Source organism: Bos mutus, chromosome 13, assembly GCF_027580195.1.
Source record: "Bos mutus isolate GX-2022 chromosome 13, NWIPB_WYAK_1.1, whole genome shotgun sequence".
NCBI lineage: Eukaryota > Metazoa > Chordata > Mammalia > Artiodactyla > Bovidae > Bos > Bos mutus.
This window is the reverse complement of record NC_091629.1, coordinates 74,579,102-74,591,672: the sequence shown is the minus strand read 5'-3', so window position 1 is coordinate 74,591,672 and position 12,571 is coordinate 74,579,102. Positions and strand designations below refer to the sequence as shown.

The window sequence follows — 12,571 nt, the reverse complement described above, 5'->3', positions numbered from 1 at the left end:
CAGAAAAAAATGTGTCCCTATTTTAAATTTGCACTGCTTCTAACTGTGATTTGAAGTAGTGTTAGCTCCTTGCCCCTACTCCCTAGGATACTAATAACTGACATATTACTTATTAAAGAATCTAGTTAAGTAAGACTATATGGGAAAGATAGAAGAGAAAAAAGAAACATTTGCAGGTAATTGACTCAGGCTTAAAGGCATAACAAAAATCTGGAAACAGGTTCAAATAGATGGGGTAGATAAAAATGCAAATACACTTGTGTTTCATTTCTATTTGTACTTATGCATTAAAACTTTGAATACTTTCCATTTCTAAAGATGCTATAAGTAAATAACAAAGTCTTTTCTTAAAGCAACAACAGAGTCCAGCTATATACTTTCTAAAGTGAAGAAATACCGTTGATGTTCCCATTGCAGCAGATGTGAAATATTTTGGTTTATATGCTGTTAAATCCACTTCTGAGGCTACATCCTTGGGCTCATCATCAAAAGTAATATCATCTGGTATAAACCTAAGAAACAAAGGAAAAAAAAGAATTCATTTAAACACATGCTGCAGTGATAAACAACCAGAGTTTAGATTGTCTTCTAATTAAGTATAGTTTATACATATATACCACATAGAGGTTCTACAGAACACACATGCAGATGAAGTAAACAATGTTAGAAATAATCTTGGCACAAAACTTTTGAAATTCATAAGCTATAAATCTGTAATTCCACTAAATCTAAGTGAACTCTGTAGGTAGAAACCCTGCATTAGGAGTCAGTTAATGTGAGTCTGGTGTAAACACACATGAGTCCCTCATGCTTCAAAAAGACCTAGATTCCTGATAACATAGTCACTGACTTGCTTCATGATATTCTGAAGATCAGACAGAATTATCAAAGGGGAAGTACTCTGAAAATAAAGTATCATACGAACAAGATATCACTGAAATAATGAAAAGCTTAAGGCTGATTCTTCAACACTAAAAATTTTAATATTATCTTATAATTTCTGTCACAAATAATAGCAGTTAAATGTAAATTAGCTACTGTAACTGTTTGACAATTCTTAGCCATCAGGCTAATGAACGGGAGGAAAAAAGCAAAGAGAAATGATCCATGGTTATTATATTTAGGTTCTATCATTTTCATAAATTTTATTTTCACACACACAAAAAAGCATGAGCTATATATTGCACCAAAAATGATATTTGAGGGAAGGAATGAAAAATTAAGGTTCATTAGGTCTACAGAATATCCTCTACCGCATATACTTTTGCACAGATTTAGTAGAAGAAACATAACCATCTGAGATCAATATTTTAAACATTGTCAATAGGCATGATTTTGAGGTAGATGAATAAAGAGTTCCCTAGATAGTAGGATAGCAGCAGAAAACTCAATTTTCTTTTATGAAGAAAATATATGACAAAACAGGGGATGTAAGTTTTTCCCATGGTCATTGATCTTGTTTTCTAGGTACTGCCAGAGGTTATTCTAACACTGCATGGAAGTGTCCCAAAAAGGAAAAGAAAGAACAAAATGATCTTGAGAAGAATATGTAAACGTGAACTCTTAACAGGCGGTCTGACATTCTAATGTTTAGTAACTACAATTAATACATTTAAAACAAGCACCTCCTTTTGAAATTATTAAAAAGAGAAGGAAACAGCTTGTTTGATGAGATAGGTTTTTCTTGCTATATACTTAAGCATGCTAAAATCTTACCCCAAACTATCAATGCAAAAAATTTTATTTGTATTTTTCTATGAGTCAGAATGCTTTTGAAGTATGAAAGCCAGTGACTATCAACTGATGCATTTTTTTTTTCCCCTAAAATATTTCATCTTGACAAGAAAGTCTCTAACAAACTTGGATAGCAGGAGGGAGGTTCAAGAGGTAGAAGATAAAAAAAGAAAAAAAAAAGAAATCAATGATTGTGAAGCATGATCTTAATATACTGATGTGTCTATGTATTAGTCACCTGCTGCTGCTAAGTCACTTCAGTCGTGTCTGACTCTGTGCGACCCCATAGACAGCAGCCTACCAGGCTCCCCCGTCCCTGGGATCCTCCAGGCAAGAACACTGGAGTGGGGTGCCATTGCCTTCTCCGGTATTAGTCGCTTAGTTGTGTGCAACTCTTTGTGACCCCATGGGCTGTAAGCTGCCAGGATCTTCTGTCCATGCAATTCTCCAGGCAAGAATACTGGAGTGGGTTGCCATTTCCTACTCCAGGGGATATTCCCAATGCAGGGATTGAACCCAGGTCTCCTGGACTGCAAGCAGACTCCTTACTGTCTGAGCCACCAGAGAAGCCTTAATATACTGATAATTTAAAATTAAAAATCTTAAAAAAAAAAAGTGATTTCTATTGACAGTGTCACAGTAGAATGGTTTACTGGGTTCAAGGAACTAGGCTAATGATAAAATGGTATGACAGTTTAGCTTCCTGGTTTCCTTAGAACAGACATTCCCAACCACATAAGGTTTTTCAGCTTGGGTCAGTGATCCTGAGCACGTGGTGGAAATAATGCCCAAGTCTGAAGACAAGGCCAGCAAGACCATCTACTCTTAAGCACTGTCCAACAGAACTTTCTATGATGATGTCATCAAAGTTCTGTTTCTTTTCTGCCCAACATGTGGCCATTAAGTACTTGAAATGTGTCCAGTGTGACTAAGCAGATGAATTTTAAATTTTTTAAGTTTTTAATTAAATGTAAATAAGCCAGATATGATTGCTGGCTACTGTACCAGACAGCACGGATCAAGAGACACTCGTCTATTAGCAAATGCCTTTGCCTCCACCTCAATGCTTTTGGTAAAGTTACTTCACTCTGGTTCCCTAGTTCTAAAAGACAGCTGCCAAGAAATATCATTGCATAAAACCTGCCATCCTAAAAACACATCTGACATATCTGAAAGCACATAAATGTGAGGTGACTTCTAACACTTTAGCATTTTCTCATTTCAGTTTTCTTTCTTAAGAGTGATGTGCTACAAGAGCATTCTACTAAAAGGGAGAAATCCTCTTAGAAAATGAAGCAACAGAGAGCACTACCAATTCTAATATCTCAGTTCTTACAGTTACATTGTGCTACAAGAATAAACTGGTACCACACACACGAATTACCTTAGATCTACAAACGAACAACTACTTTCGAATTCCAGGCCATCACAATCCTCATAAATTTTAGCAGCTGTTTCAGGAGAATCACAGTCTACTACTGCATAATAGTATTTCAGTCGTTTGAATTGATAATCTCTCAGTTTTTCTCTAGAGGCCCTAAAAAGGGGGAAAAAATCATTAGGTTTACTTAAACAGGAACACAAATACCTCTCTCCTTGTAAAAAAGAAATGTAACTGTTCCAAGAAAAACATATTACAAACTGGCTTTTATTATAATCCATCTTCCTTTATGAATAGCCTTCTTGCCTAACATTAAATACTTACACACAATTTATTATTTTGACAAGGTACAGACTAGGGATTTTGACTGGAATTTCGTATTTAGAAAAAGGAAAGCAAGAATTACACGTGGCTACCTATAATTTTAATTTTTAGAAGAGATTATTTTTTGTTTGTTTGATTACCATATACAGCTTTCTCAAGTAAATCCACTGAGGAGGACCACTGCAGTATAACATATGCTAGGAAAGCACTAGCTTTTATTATAAACAAATACCTGATCTTATAAAACTTTATTCATGTGTTGTCAAGACTAAATGGTATTTAAGTTCAACTTACTTAACTATAGCTTATTCTTTGAGGGTCTTCATCTGGCAAATAAAAATTTGCCACCAATTTTTATTAAGTGCACATATAGCTCCACCTAGTGGATTCAAAAGTACTTAAAATTTATTTCTCTACATTATGATGATTAAGAACTTTATTATTCTTGCATTCTTATATTTTTCTATTTAACTAAGATAAATTATATAATTTGGAGGTAAATAGTTTCAATGCCCTTTACATAGAAATCAACATCTAAGAAAAAAAGCAAAATTTATTGATTCAGGTTTAACCATGAAATGTTTTTCAAAACTGCAATAATTACTTTCATGAATACAGAAATATAAATATATACAGAAAATGTGTTTGGAATACTGTGTCACTTCTGGCAGACTTTAACTTTCTTTGCAATCTATTTTAACCATGAATGGCACAAATATAAACTTTAGTTTCAATTATCAAAGTGACCAGAATTCTGAGTTAGTGACACAAACTCATATGAGGTTTAGTTTTATTTTCTGGAGTGTTTTAATACCAGTCCTTTTCAGGAGCATCTTCAGGAATGCTTAATAACTCCACTGGTCCTTGAACGTGCTCTTCCTTCATCCTCTCCTTTCCAAACTCTGAAGGATATATCTAAACAAACAAAAAAAATAAGATCAAAGTAATTTATACTTCCCTTTTCTCAAAATATACAGACCTTTGAAGGTCAGGAACTCTAAACAACTGGACAGAATGCAAACAGCAAGAATGGCACATACATACACACTCCCATGTGTGAAAAATGACTGGATAAAATAATCTGAATTAAATCTTTGGTATTTTTTTTTATCCCGGCTACTATTGAGAGTCAGGAAATATAATCATATTAACCTGCAGTGTTTTGTTACTACCAGGCTTAATATTCATTTATTAACTAATGTATGCTTTTTTCAGTTGTCTGAAATATGTAATTTATCGACTAGGGAATCCAAGTTTTTCTCACTAATCTAAGTTGCATAAAACAGGTTTGGTTTTGTTTTTTTCTATGAAGCCAAGCCAGGTTTATTCTAATATGTCTATAAATAATAATACTATAACTATAAATAATAATACTATATTTAAAAATAATTAATCCACAATGCATGTGAGACAGGATGATGCAGGCAACAGATGTAAACCATAATAGGTTTCAATGTAGAGGTTTTTAGCATATATGCAGTCACATGTTGATTCTTTGTGGTTTTTCCTCTTTATAAGTCCAGTGATTCCTACTGTCCATCTCCTAAAATATAAGATTTAACAAAAACACCATTCTATTTCAATTCTGCCTACAGTTTGACTTTTAATTTTTTTCTTTACTTCATCTGGCTATCATTTGGGAGACGTGAAAGTGAAAGTCGCTCAGTCGTGTCCGACTCTTTGTAACCCCATGGACTATACCGTCCATGGAATTCTCCAGGCCAGAATAGGAGCGGGTAGTCTTTCCCTTCTCCACGGGATCTTCCCAACCCAAGGATCGAACCCAAGTCTCCCACACTGCAGGTGGATTCTTTACCAGCTGAGCCACAAGGAAAGCACAAGAATACTGGAGTGGGTAGCCTATCCCTTCTTCAGGGGATCTTCCCGACCCAGGAATTGAACCGGGGTCTCCTATATTGCAGGTGGATTCTTTACGAACTGGGCTATGAGGGAAGCCTTAGTTGTCCCTATGCTCTACCCAAAACTGAAAACTTCTGCAACATTATAAAATGTTGTGATGTTGTAACTGGTAGGGTAAATCCTTTTATACTGCTATGATTTCTCAAAGACTTATGAGTCATTCTCACTTGTTTATTCTTTTAGATAACTAATGGCAACCTTTTTCTTAACTTTCATTTGCACTGAGATTTTGACTGAAACTATACTAAAACTATAGAACTGATTTCTTAAATATTTAAACTGAACAACAGTAATTTAGAGTTGCTTCAGGCACTGTAGTAGATACTTCGTATGATCTGCTTTTCGTTGAATCCTTACCACTACCTTAAGAAATACTACTGTTATATCTACTTAGAGGAGAAAACACATTTGAGAAATAATCAATAAAATGCACAAGATCATATAGCATGTGTCAGAATCAAGATTTGAATACAGGTCTGTCACACTGCAAAGTCTAGAGTCTTAATCACTATGTGGGCTTTCTAGAAATACGGTATCTCACAATTTTTCATATATTATTTATCAAGTGTTATAGCTTACTTCATATAGGTTGTGTTTATAAGGTAATTTGTAAGATTTTTATGTATTTCTGCTGTTAGTAAAAATAGAATGTTACTTGTTAATGTTAGTAATGAAACTTTTTTTTAAAATATTTATCTTATACCCTGTCCCTTTACTGAGCTTTATTATAATAGCTTTTCAACTGATTACTTTGGTTTTCATAATTAAACACAATCATATAACCAATCAATAATTTTACCTGTTCCTTTCTTACCTTCACACTTGTTTCATCAGTTTTGTGTCTAACTGTATTGGAACAACTTTCAGATTAATTATTTTCCTTAAAAGGAAAACTATGACTATAAAAAAAACGGATTTAACTTAGAATGCTTAGAAATACTTCAAAATGAAATTGAAGTAAATTCTCACCTTTACAGAAAATATAACACCTCCTTTAGGTTTAAATGAATTGAACAAAGCCAGCAAATCTTTTGCCTTCAATCTATCCCAGTCCATGTTGCAAACTGCTAATCGACACGTAATCTAAAAAATGACAAAAATTACTTATTATATAATCTATATCATTCCCAATGCTTGCAAAATTAAGATAGTAAATATAATGCCTATCCTGAAAGCATTAATATAGTATTTATCTAAGTGATTTCAGTATGTAAAAGGAAACTTCAGATAAGCAACACAACAGTAAAACTGTAAACAGAAAAGCACTCTCTTATTTGGTTCTTAGTTCTTGAATCAGAACATGAGGATGAGCTGATTCTTTAACTACCAAGTTTATTAAGCTATTTTGCCACCCATGAGTGAGTAGGAAAGTTTAATATATTAATCTATAGCATTTCTAATAGGTACACTAGGAACTGATACACACTTCTAGTTAAAACAACAATTTTTTAAAAATTTCACATGACTTCTAATCATTTATATAGAAATTCACCCCTAACTGCTGGAACAGATATTAACTTTATATAGGTATATTCTGTATCAAGAAGTTTTAATCAGAATCACCATCAAGACTTATTATTTACCAATAAAGCTTTTCCTTATTAATTTAATTACATTAATCCTACCATCCATAACAGCTACTTGTACTCTTGACAAAATAATCTTATTTGATCAAAAGGTTACCTCATCAGCCCGAGGAGCATCTTTATCTAATTCTCTCCAAGCATGCTCAAAACCAGATTCCTCTGGAAGTAAATCTGCCATATCGTCTTCATCTTCAGAACTGGTTTCTATATTTCCTTTGCCCCTCGCAAGATCAGGGCCACTGTCGCTTTCATCATCATCCTCACTATCATCTTCCTCATCATTTCCAATTCCTCCATCATCACCATCATCATCATCATCATCATCATCTTCTTCATCATGAAGATCAGCAGCAGCAGCCCTACAAATGCCTGTAATTTCATCTTCAGATTCTTCATCACTTCCTGTTTCACTAGCACTTTCTGAATCTTCCTCCAGAGCATCTTTGTCAAACCTTTTACCACCTGTTGAGTCTTCATGACCATCGCTGTCTCTTGCCATTATGAATGGAACCACTGCAGAAAGGTCAAAGGAGAAATTAAGAAAATGTAAACGATGTATTAAATTAAATCCAAGTTATTTTGACCTCAAATCCAGTAAAAATCTAATTTCCATGAAGCAGACTAAAGGAAAATATAAATTCAACACAATTCATGCCTAACCAAATGAAGTTTTGTTAGGAGAAAGAGTTAGGAACTAAGCTTTATTTCAGTATCACAAGAGTGGGGTGTAATAAAAGATAACTAACCAGCAGATGTGAAAAAGCCAAAAAAGGGCATTAACCTAAGTTCTATAAATGGGATCAGAAAACTACCACAATTATGAAAGTAAATTAGTACAAGATAAGCATCAGAATTCATTTTTAAACAACTTGCTTAAAATAACACCTTGGGGACACATTTCTATCTAGTATTGCAATAATTCTTAAGCATCAGTTATTATCACACAATGTTCATGATTTTTGCCTATCACTGACATTTTTCATGAAGCTGTTTTTTTAATTAAAATTAGCAGCTTGTTCTAAACACTATCCCTGAAGTCACAGATTTCATATGTCTGTGATGTGGTGGTTACTTTTTCCCTCTAAAATGTTGAACCACATAACTATTAATATAAAAAAAGTTTAAATATCACCTGATAAGACATCGACTCACAGTTAACAGTGGTACACATATCACATTTGGAGTTGTATAACAAACTGAACAAATTTTAATATTTTTGACAATATCAACTATACTCATAACATTTATTCATTCATTAAATATTTGTTCAAGGCCCACTGTGTACAAAACCTCATTTTAAATAATGAGAGAATACAAAGAAACAAACAAAAATAAGCTAATAAACAATGAGGGAATACAAAAATAAGTTAACTGCCTCTGTTTCTAGATGGCAATGCTCTGGTGGTGACTGCAAATACTACTACTTACTTACCTATTTTTAAAAAATGCTTATATTATTTTTCCTCTGATTACAAAAGTAATGACTGCTCATTGCAAAAGAAAAACAAAAAAATATGGTTTAATGAAGAAAATAAAGATGACCAATAACTTTTCATTTAGAAGTAACTGGGTGGTTATTTTGGTATGTAACTCTGTAAATTTGTTTTCTATGACATGCCCACTAATTTAAGTAGCTGGTCTACTTATACTATGTACTCAATTTTATAATCTATTTTTAAAACTTCATATGTCACAGACATATTTGGAGATATCGGAACTCATTTAAGGGATTCCTTGACAGCTCAGTTGGTAAAGAATCCGCCTGCAATGCAGGAGACCCCACTTCCTGGTTTGGGAAGATCCACTGGAGAAGGGATAGGCTACCCACTCCAGTATTCTTGTGCTTCCCTTGTGGCTCAGCTGGTAAAGAATCTGCCTACAGTGTGGGAGACCCGGGTTCTATCCCTGGGTTGGGAAGATCCCATGAAGGGAAAGGCTACCCACTCTGGTACTCTGGCCTGGAGAATTATACAGTCCATAGGGTCACAGAGAGTCAGACATGACTGAGAGACTCTCACTTTCATGGTCTTTCACTAATGACTTATGTTACCATTTTAAAATTTCAAAACAGGGTTACAGTCCACGTTCTTTGCACACGTGTCTAATTATTTACTTAAGTTCTTAAGCACACAGTGCTGGGCAACATTTTAAAATGACATGTAGTATCAAACTGCAGCTCCTCACATCACCTTTACCTCACAGCACTTAAAAAGCCCCTTGTACACAGTAGTTGCTGGGATGGTGAGTGATGAATACTAGTGAGCAAAAGATGGTGATATGTGGAGTCACTTAATCTCTAAGAGATAATGCTTCTTCTGGATTGAGGAACCAATGAAAATTACAGCAAGCAACAAGGTGGGGTAGAAAGACTCAAAGACTTGAGTTAGAGGTCTGTGTATCCTCACAGAAATCACTTTAACCTTGTTTCCTAAGTAATGTAACCTAATTTCTCATGGTTATTGAGAAACTTAAGATAATGTAAAATAAATCCAAAGGATTACTGGACATATTAATATTAACCCAGTACCCTAAATCTACTGAAATTTAAAGGAAGCTAGACTAACGTAGCTCACAAATGTAGCATCAGGCCAACCTTGCTACTGTTTCAATCTGATTTTATTTTCCATTTTCAGTAACGAGACTTGCATCCGTTCTCCCTATACCTCAGTTTGCTGCCTGGTTCCTCTACAAATGGAATGAGATCTCACTCCTAACCCCTTAGTCCCTATTATTTAGAATTCTGTCCACTGCCTGATACTTCCTACCTTCCCAATGTGACCATGGCCTGCCAAGACGTTTCTCTGTCTTTTATCGATGCCTACCCTGCTAGGGTACTGTAACCATAACCACCCTTTGTCTGGGTTATCTGAACATCACCAGTTTTCAATTACAACACCAATGATCAGCAACACCACTACTCAAAATTTCCTGCTGCCAGACAGGACAATTCTAATTAGCTTAGAAAACTTGTAAACGTGAACTAGAATCAGACATTTCTTACTTTGTATCAAATAATCATTTCTAGCTTTATTCTTCACTCACTCCTTCAGACATCTTATTATCTAATCAAATAGGAATACTGATCTCTTCTGAACAAGCCCAACTAAACGTCTGCTCAAAAAGTTCTCTCCATTTAGGATACTTTGGATTCCAAGTTTAATTCTTCTAAACTCCAACCAAGATAGCACTTCACCTATGAATTTTACCGATTACTGTATCTTGAGTGACCTCTTCCTCCAAAGTCTCAGAGGCCTTTTCTTCTACGGTACTTAAAATTACTCTATTATGTATTATGGTTCTGATTTCTTCCACTTTGTATCTGCACTATCCAATACGGTAGCCAGCAACCACATACGGTAACAGCACCTGAAAAACAGCTCGTCCAACTAGATATAGTAAGAAAACAGAATGTAAAATATTCTATTATTTTCATATTGATTACATATTGAAATAGTTTTTGATATATTAGGTTAAATAGAATATATATTCATAGGAGAAAGCAATGGCAATCCACTCCATCGTTCTTGCCTGGAGGATCCCATGGACTGGGGAGCTTGGTAGGCTGCAGTCCATGGGGTCGCACAGAGTCGGACATGACTGAAGCGACTTTGCAGCAGCAGAATATATTCTTGTATCTATTAATCACTGGTTTCTTACTTTTTAATGTGTCCAATAGAAAATTCAAAGTTACAGACTTCTATTGGACAGTAGTGCTTCAGATCAGGGCTATTGCATAGTGTTGCAAGCCATTATTTGCAAAAGCTGATTTTCAAAGGGTCAAGAAGGGCTACAATCAAAACCAAACTTCAATCACCAAGCCACACACCTTGCAGGAACAGCGTGTCTTTTCGGGGAAAACAGTCTGTGCCTCCCTCAAAGGTACTGTCCTCACCACGCTGTGAGCTCTGGAAGCCCTGTGGGTCCAGAAGGGCGTATGTTTTTCTAATTTTTGTACAGGCATCATTTAAACTAGCAGTAGCCCTAAGATGGGAGGAATCATGTCTTGATGTTCTATCTGCCACATATTTGTTACTGAAAGTAGTTGAATAAATGAAGCAATGCCTGAGTACCCAACTCTTTCTTTCTTCAGATACATCTCTTCTTACCCCGTCATGAGATCACGTGACACTTTATCTAGTTAGAGAACACAGCTGTCTCTAGTGCTCACCATAAATCAAAATCACTGGTTTAGCCTCAAGACTCATACTTTTATTTGTCTTTCTTCTAGCTATTATGGCTTCAAATCAAAAATTATCTTATGGTGTACTATCCTTCATAGCTTTATACTTCTAAATAAGTATTTGACCACTCCTATGATACTATGAAAACACTTATTATACATATTTCCTTTTTAAAAGACCAGTATAAGAATAAGTAATACCAAAGATTCCTTAGTTCTTTCAAACCAACCTGATTGCATTTTTCTTCTTCTTGTCTCAGAATACTTGACCTTGGGAGACTGAACAATCTCAGAGGTGCCTGAGGCTACCATTCTTAGTTGTTCTTTGGGAAACGAGTCTGTGCTCTGTTGAACAGTGTTTTTTTCCCCTTTTGTACTTTTTTGTGTAAATTCTTTGCTATCTTTCTCAAGACTTACTAAGTCGATCTTCTTAGATTTGCATGAGGTTTTCATCTTCTGAATTCTCTCTGAGTTATCTAAATCATTTCCAGAATCCTTTTGATGAATTTTCTTGTTTTTTTTCTTTTTATCTTCAACAAGATTTTTTGATTCTACTTCATTTATAGTCTGGGGTTTTTTCTTCTTCATTTTCTTTTGACTTAATGTTTTATTATTCTCATCAGAGAGATCGGAATCAGAATCTGAAAGGTCGTAAAAACGTTTCAAGTCCTCTGTAGTGCTGTGTTTGATGGGACGTCCTCTTTTATCCACAGCATAATTCAATTTGAACTTTTTGTCATGAAACATTGCTCGAAATCTCTTGTCAATTTTGACTTTTCGATCCTTTTCTGGCATTTCCCAGAATCTTGGGTCCTTTGCAACCCGCCTAAACCGTTGGTCACTCATGATTTCTTGTTTAGATGCCATTTTTAAATGTGTAACTGGACAAATGCCTGACGAAATCAAATACTAAAAAATAAAATCATAATGAAAGGTTAGTAACAGAATTAAGTAAGATGCTTTGGGAAAATATTAATTCACAATACTATATTCTAAGCTACATTAAGTAAAATAAAAGAGGTCTAATTTCATTTCCCGAACGAATCTTGAGTCACATGCAGAAAAGAAAAACTATCAGAATATTTTCTTTTGAGTACAGCATTTGAAGAAATAAACTTAAGGCAAAACCAAGCAGAATTCCAGGTCTTTATAATGGGAGGCAAATGATTACTAGCCAACTGCCCTCACTTAGATATCCCATATTTCTACTTTATATTTGTATGTGTTACAAGTAAAAGCTAATATGATTAAAATATCCTTAAGTCTCTGTCGGTCTTATTTGTTTTTTCACATTCTGGTCCTATTATCTCCGTCAACCCTGACTTCGTTTTATTCGAACAGCCTTTACTTCGACCAGGCTGTAACAGAACAAAATGAATTCAGGTTTAGCTTACAAAGTTCCCCCTCTTTGTATATGACCACCCTTCGAGAACCAGGTAAAGCCTC

At 34.8% G+C, this 12,571-nt stretch overlaps 1 protein-coding gene across 4 annotated transcripts in view; it reads right to left on the bottom strand.

Annotated features, from left to right (window-relative positions):
• ESF1 (ESF1 nucleolar pre-rRNA processing protein homolog) overlaps positions 1–12,571 on the bottom strand; it is a 65,666-nt gene that overhangs the window by 52,486 nt on the left and 609 nt on the right. For all 4 annotated transcript variants that reach the window (XM_070381962.1, XM_070381964.1, XM_005902029.3 and 1 more), the window contains exons 2-7: positions 11,356–12,034; positions 7,043–7,458; positions 6,329–6,442; positions 4,254–4,354; positions 3,119–3,271; positions 398–512 (exon numbers count right to left, since the gene is read on the bottom strand). In XM_070381962.1, the coding sequence (XP_070238063.1) occupies positions 398–512; positions 3,119–3,271; positions 4,254–4,354; positions 6,329–6,442; positions 7,043–7,458; positions 11,356–11,992 (1,536 nt within the window). In that variant the 5' untranslated portion in view covers positions 11,993–12,034. The remainder of the gene's footprint in view (positions 1–397; positions 513–3,118; positions 3,272–4,253; positions 4,355–6,328; positions 6,443–7,042; positions 7,459–11,355; positions 12,035–12,571) is intronic.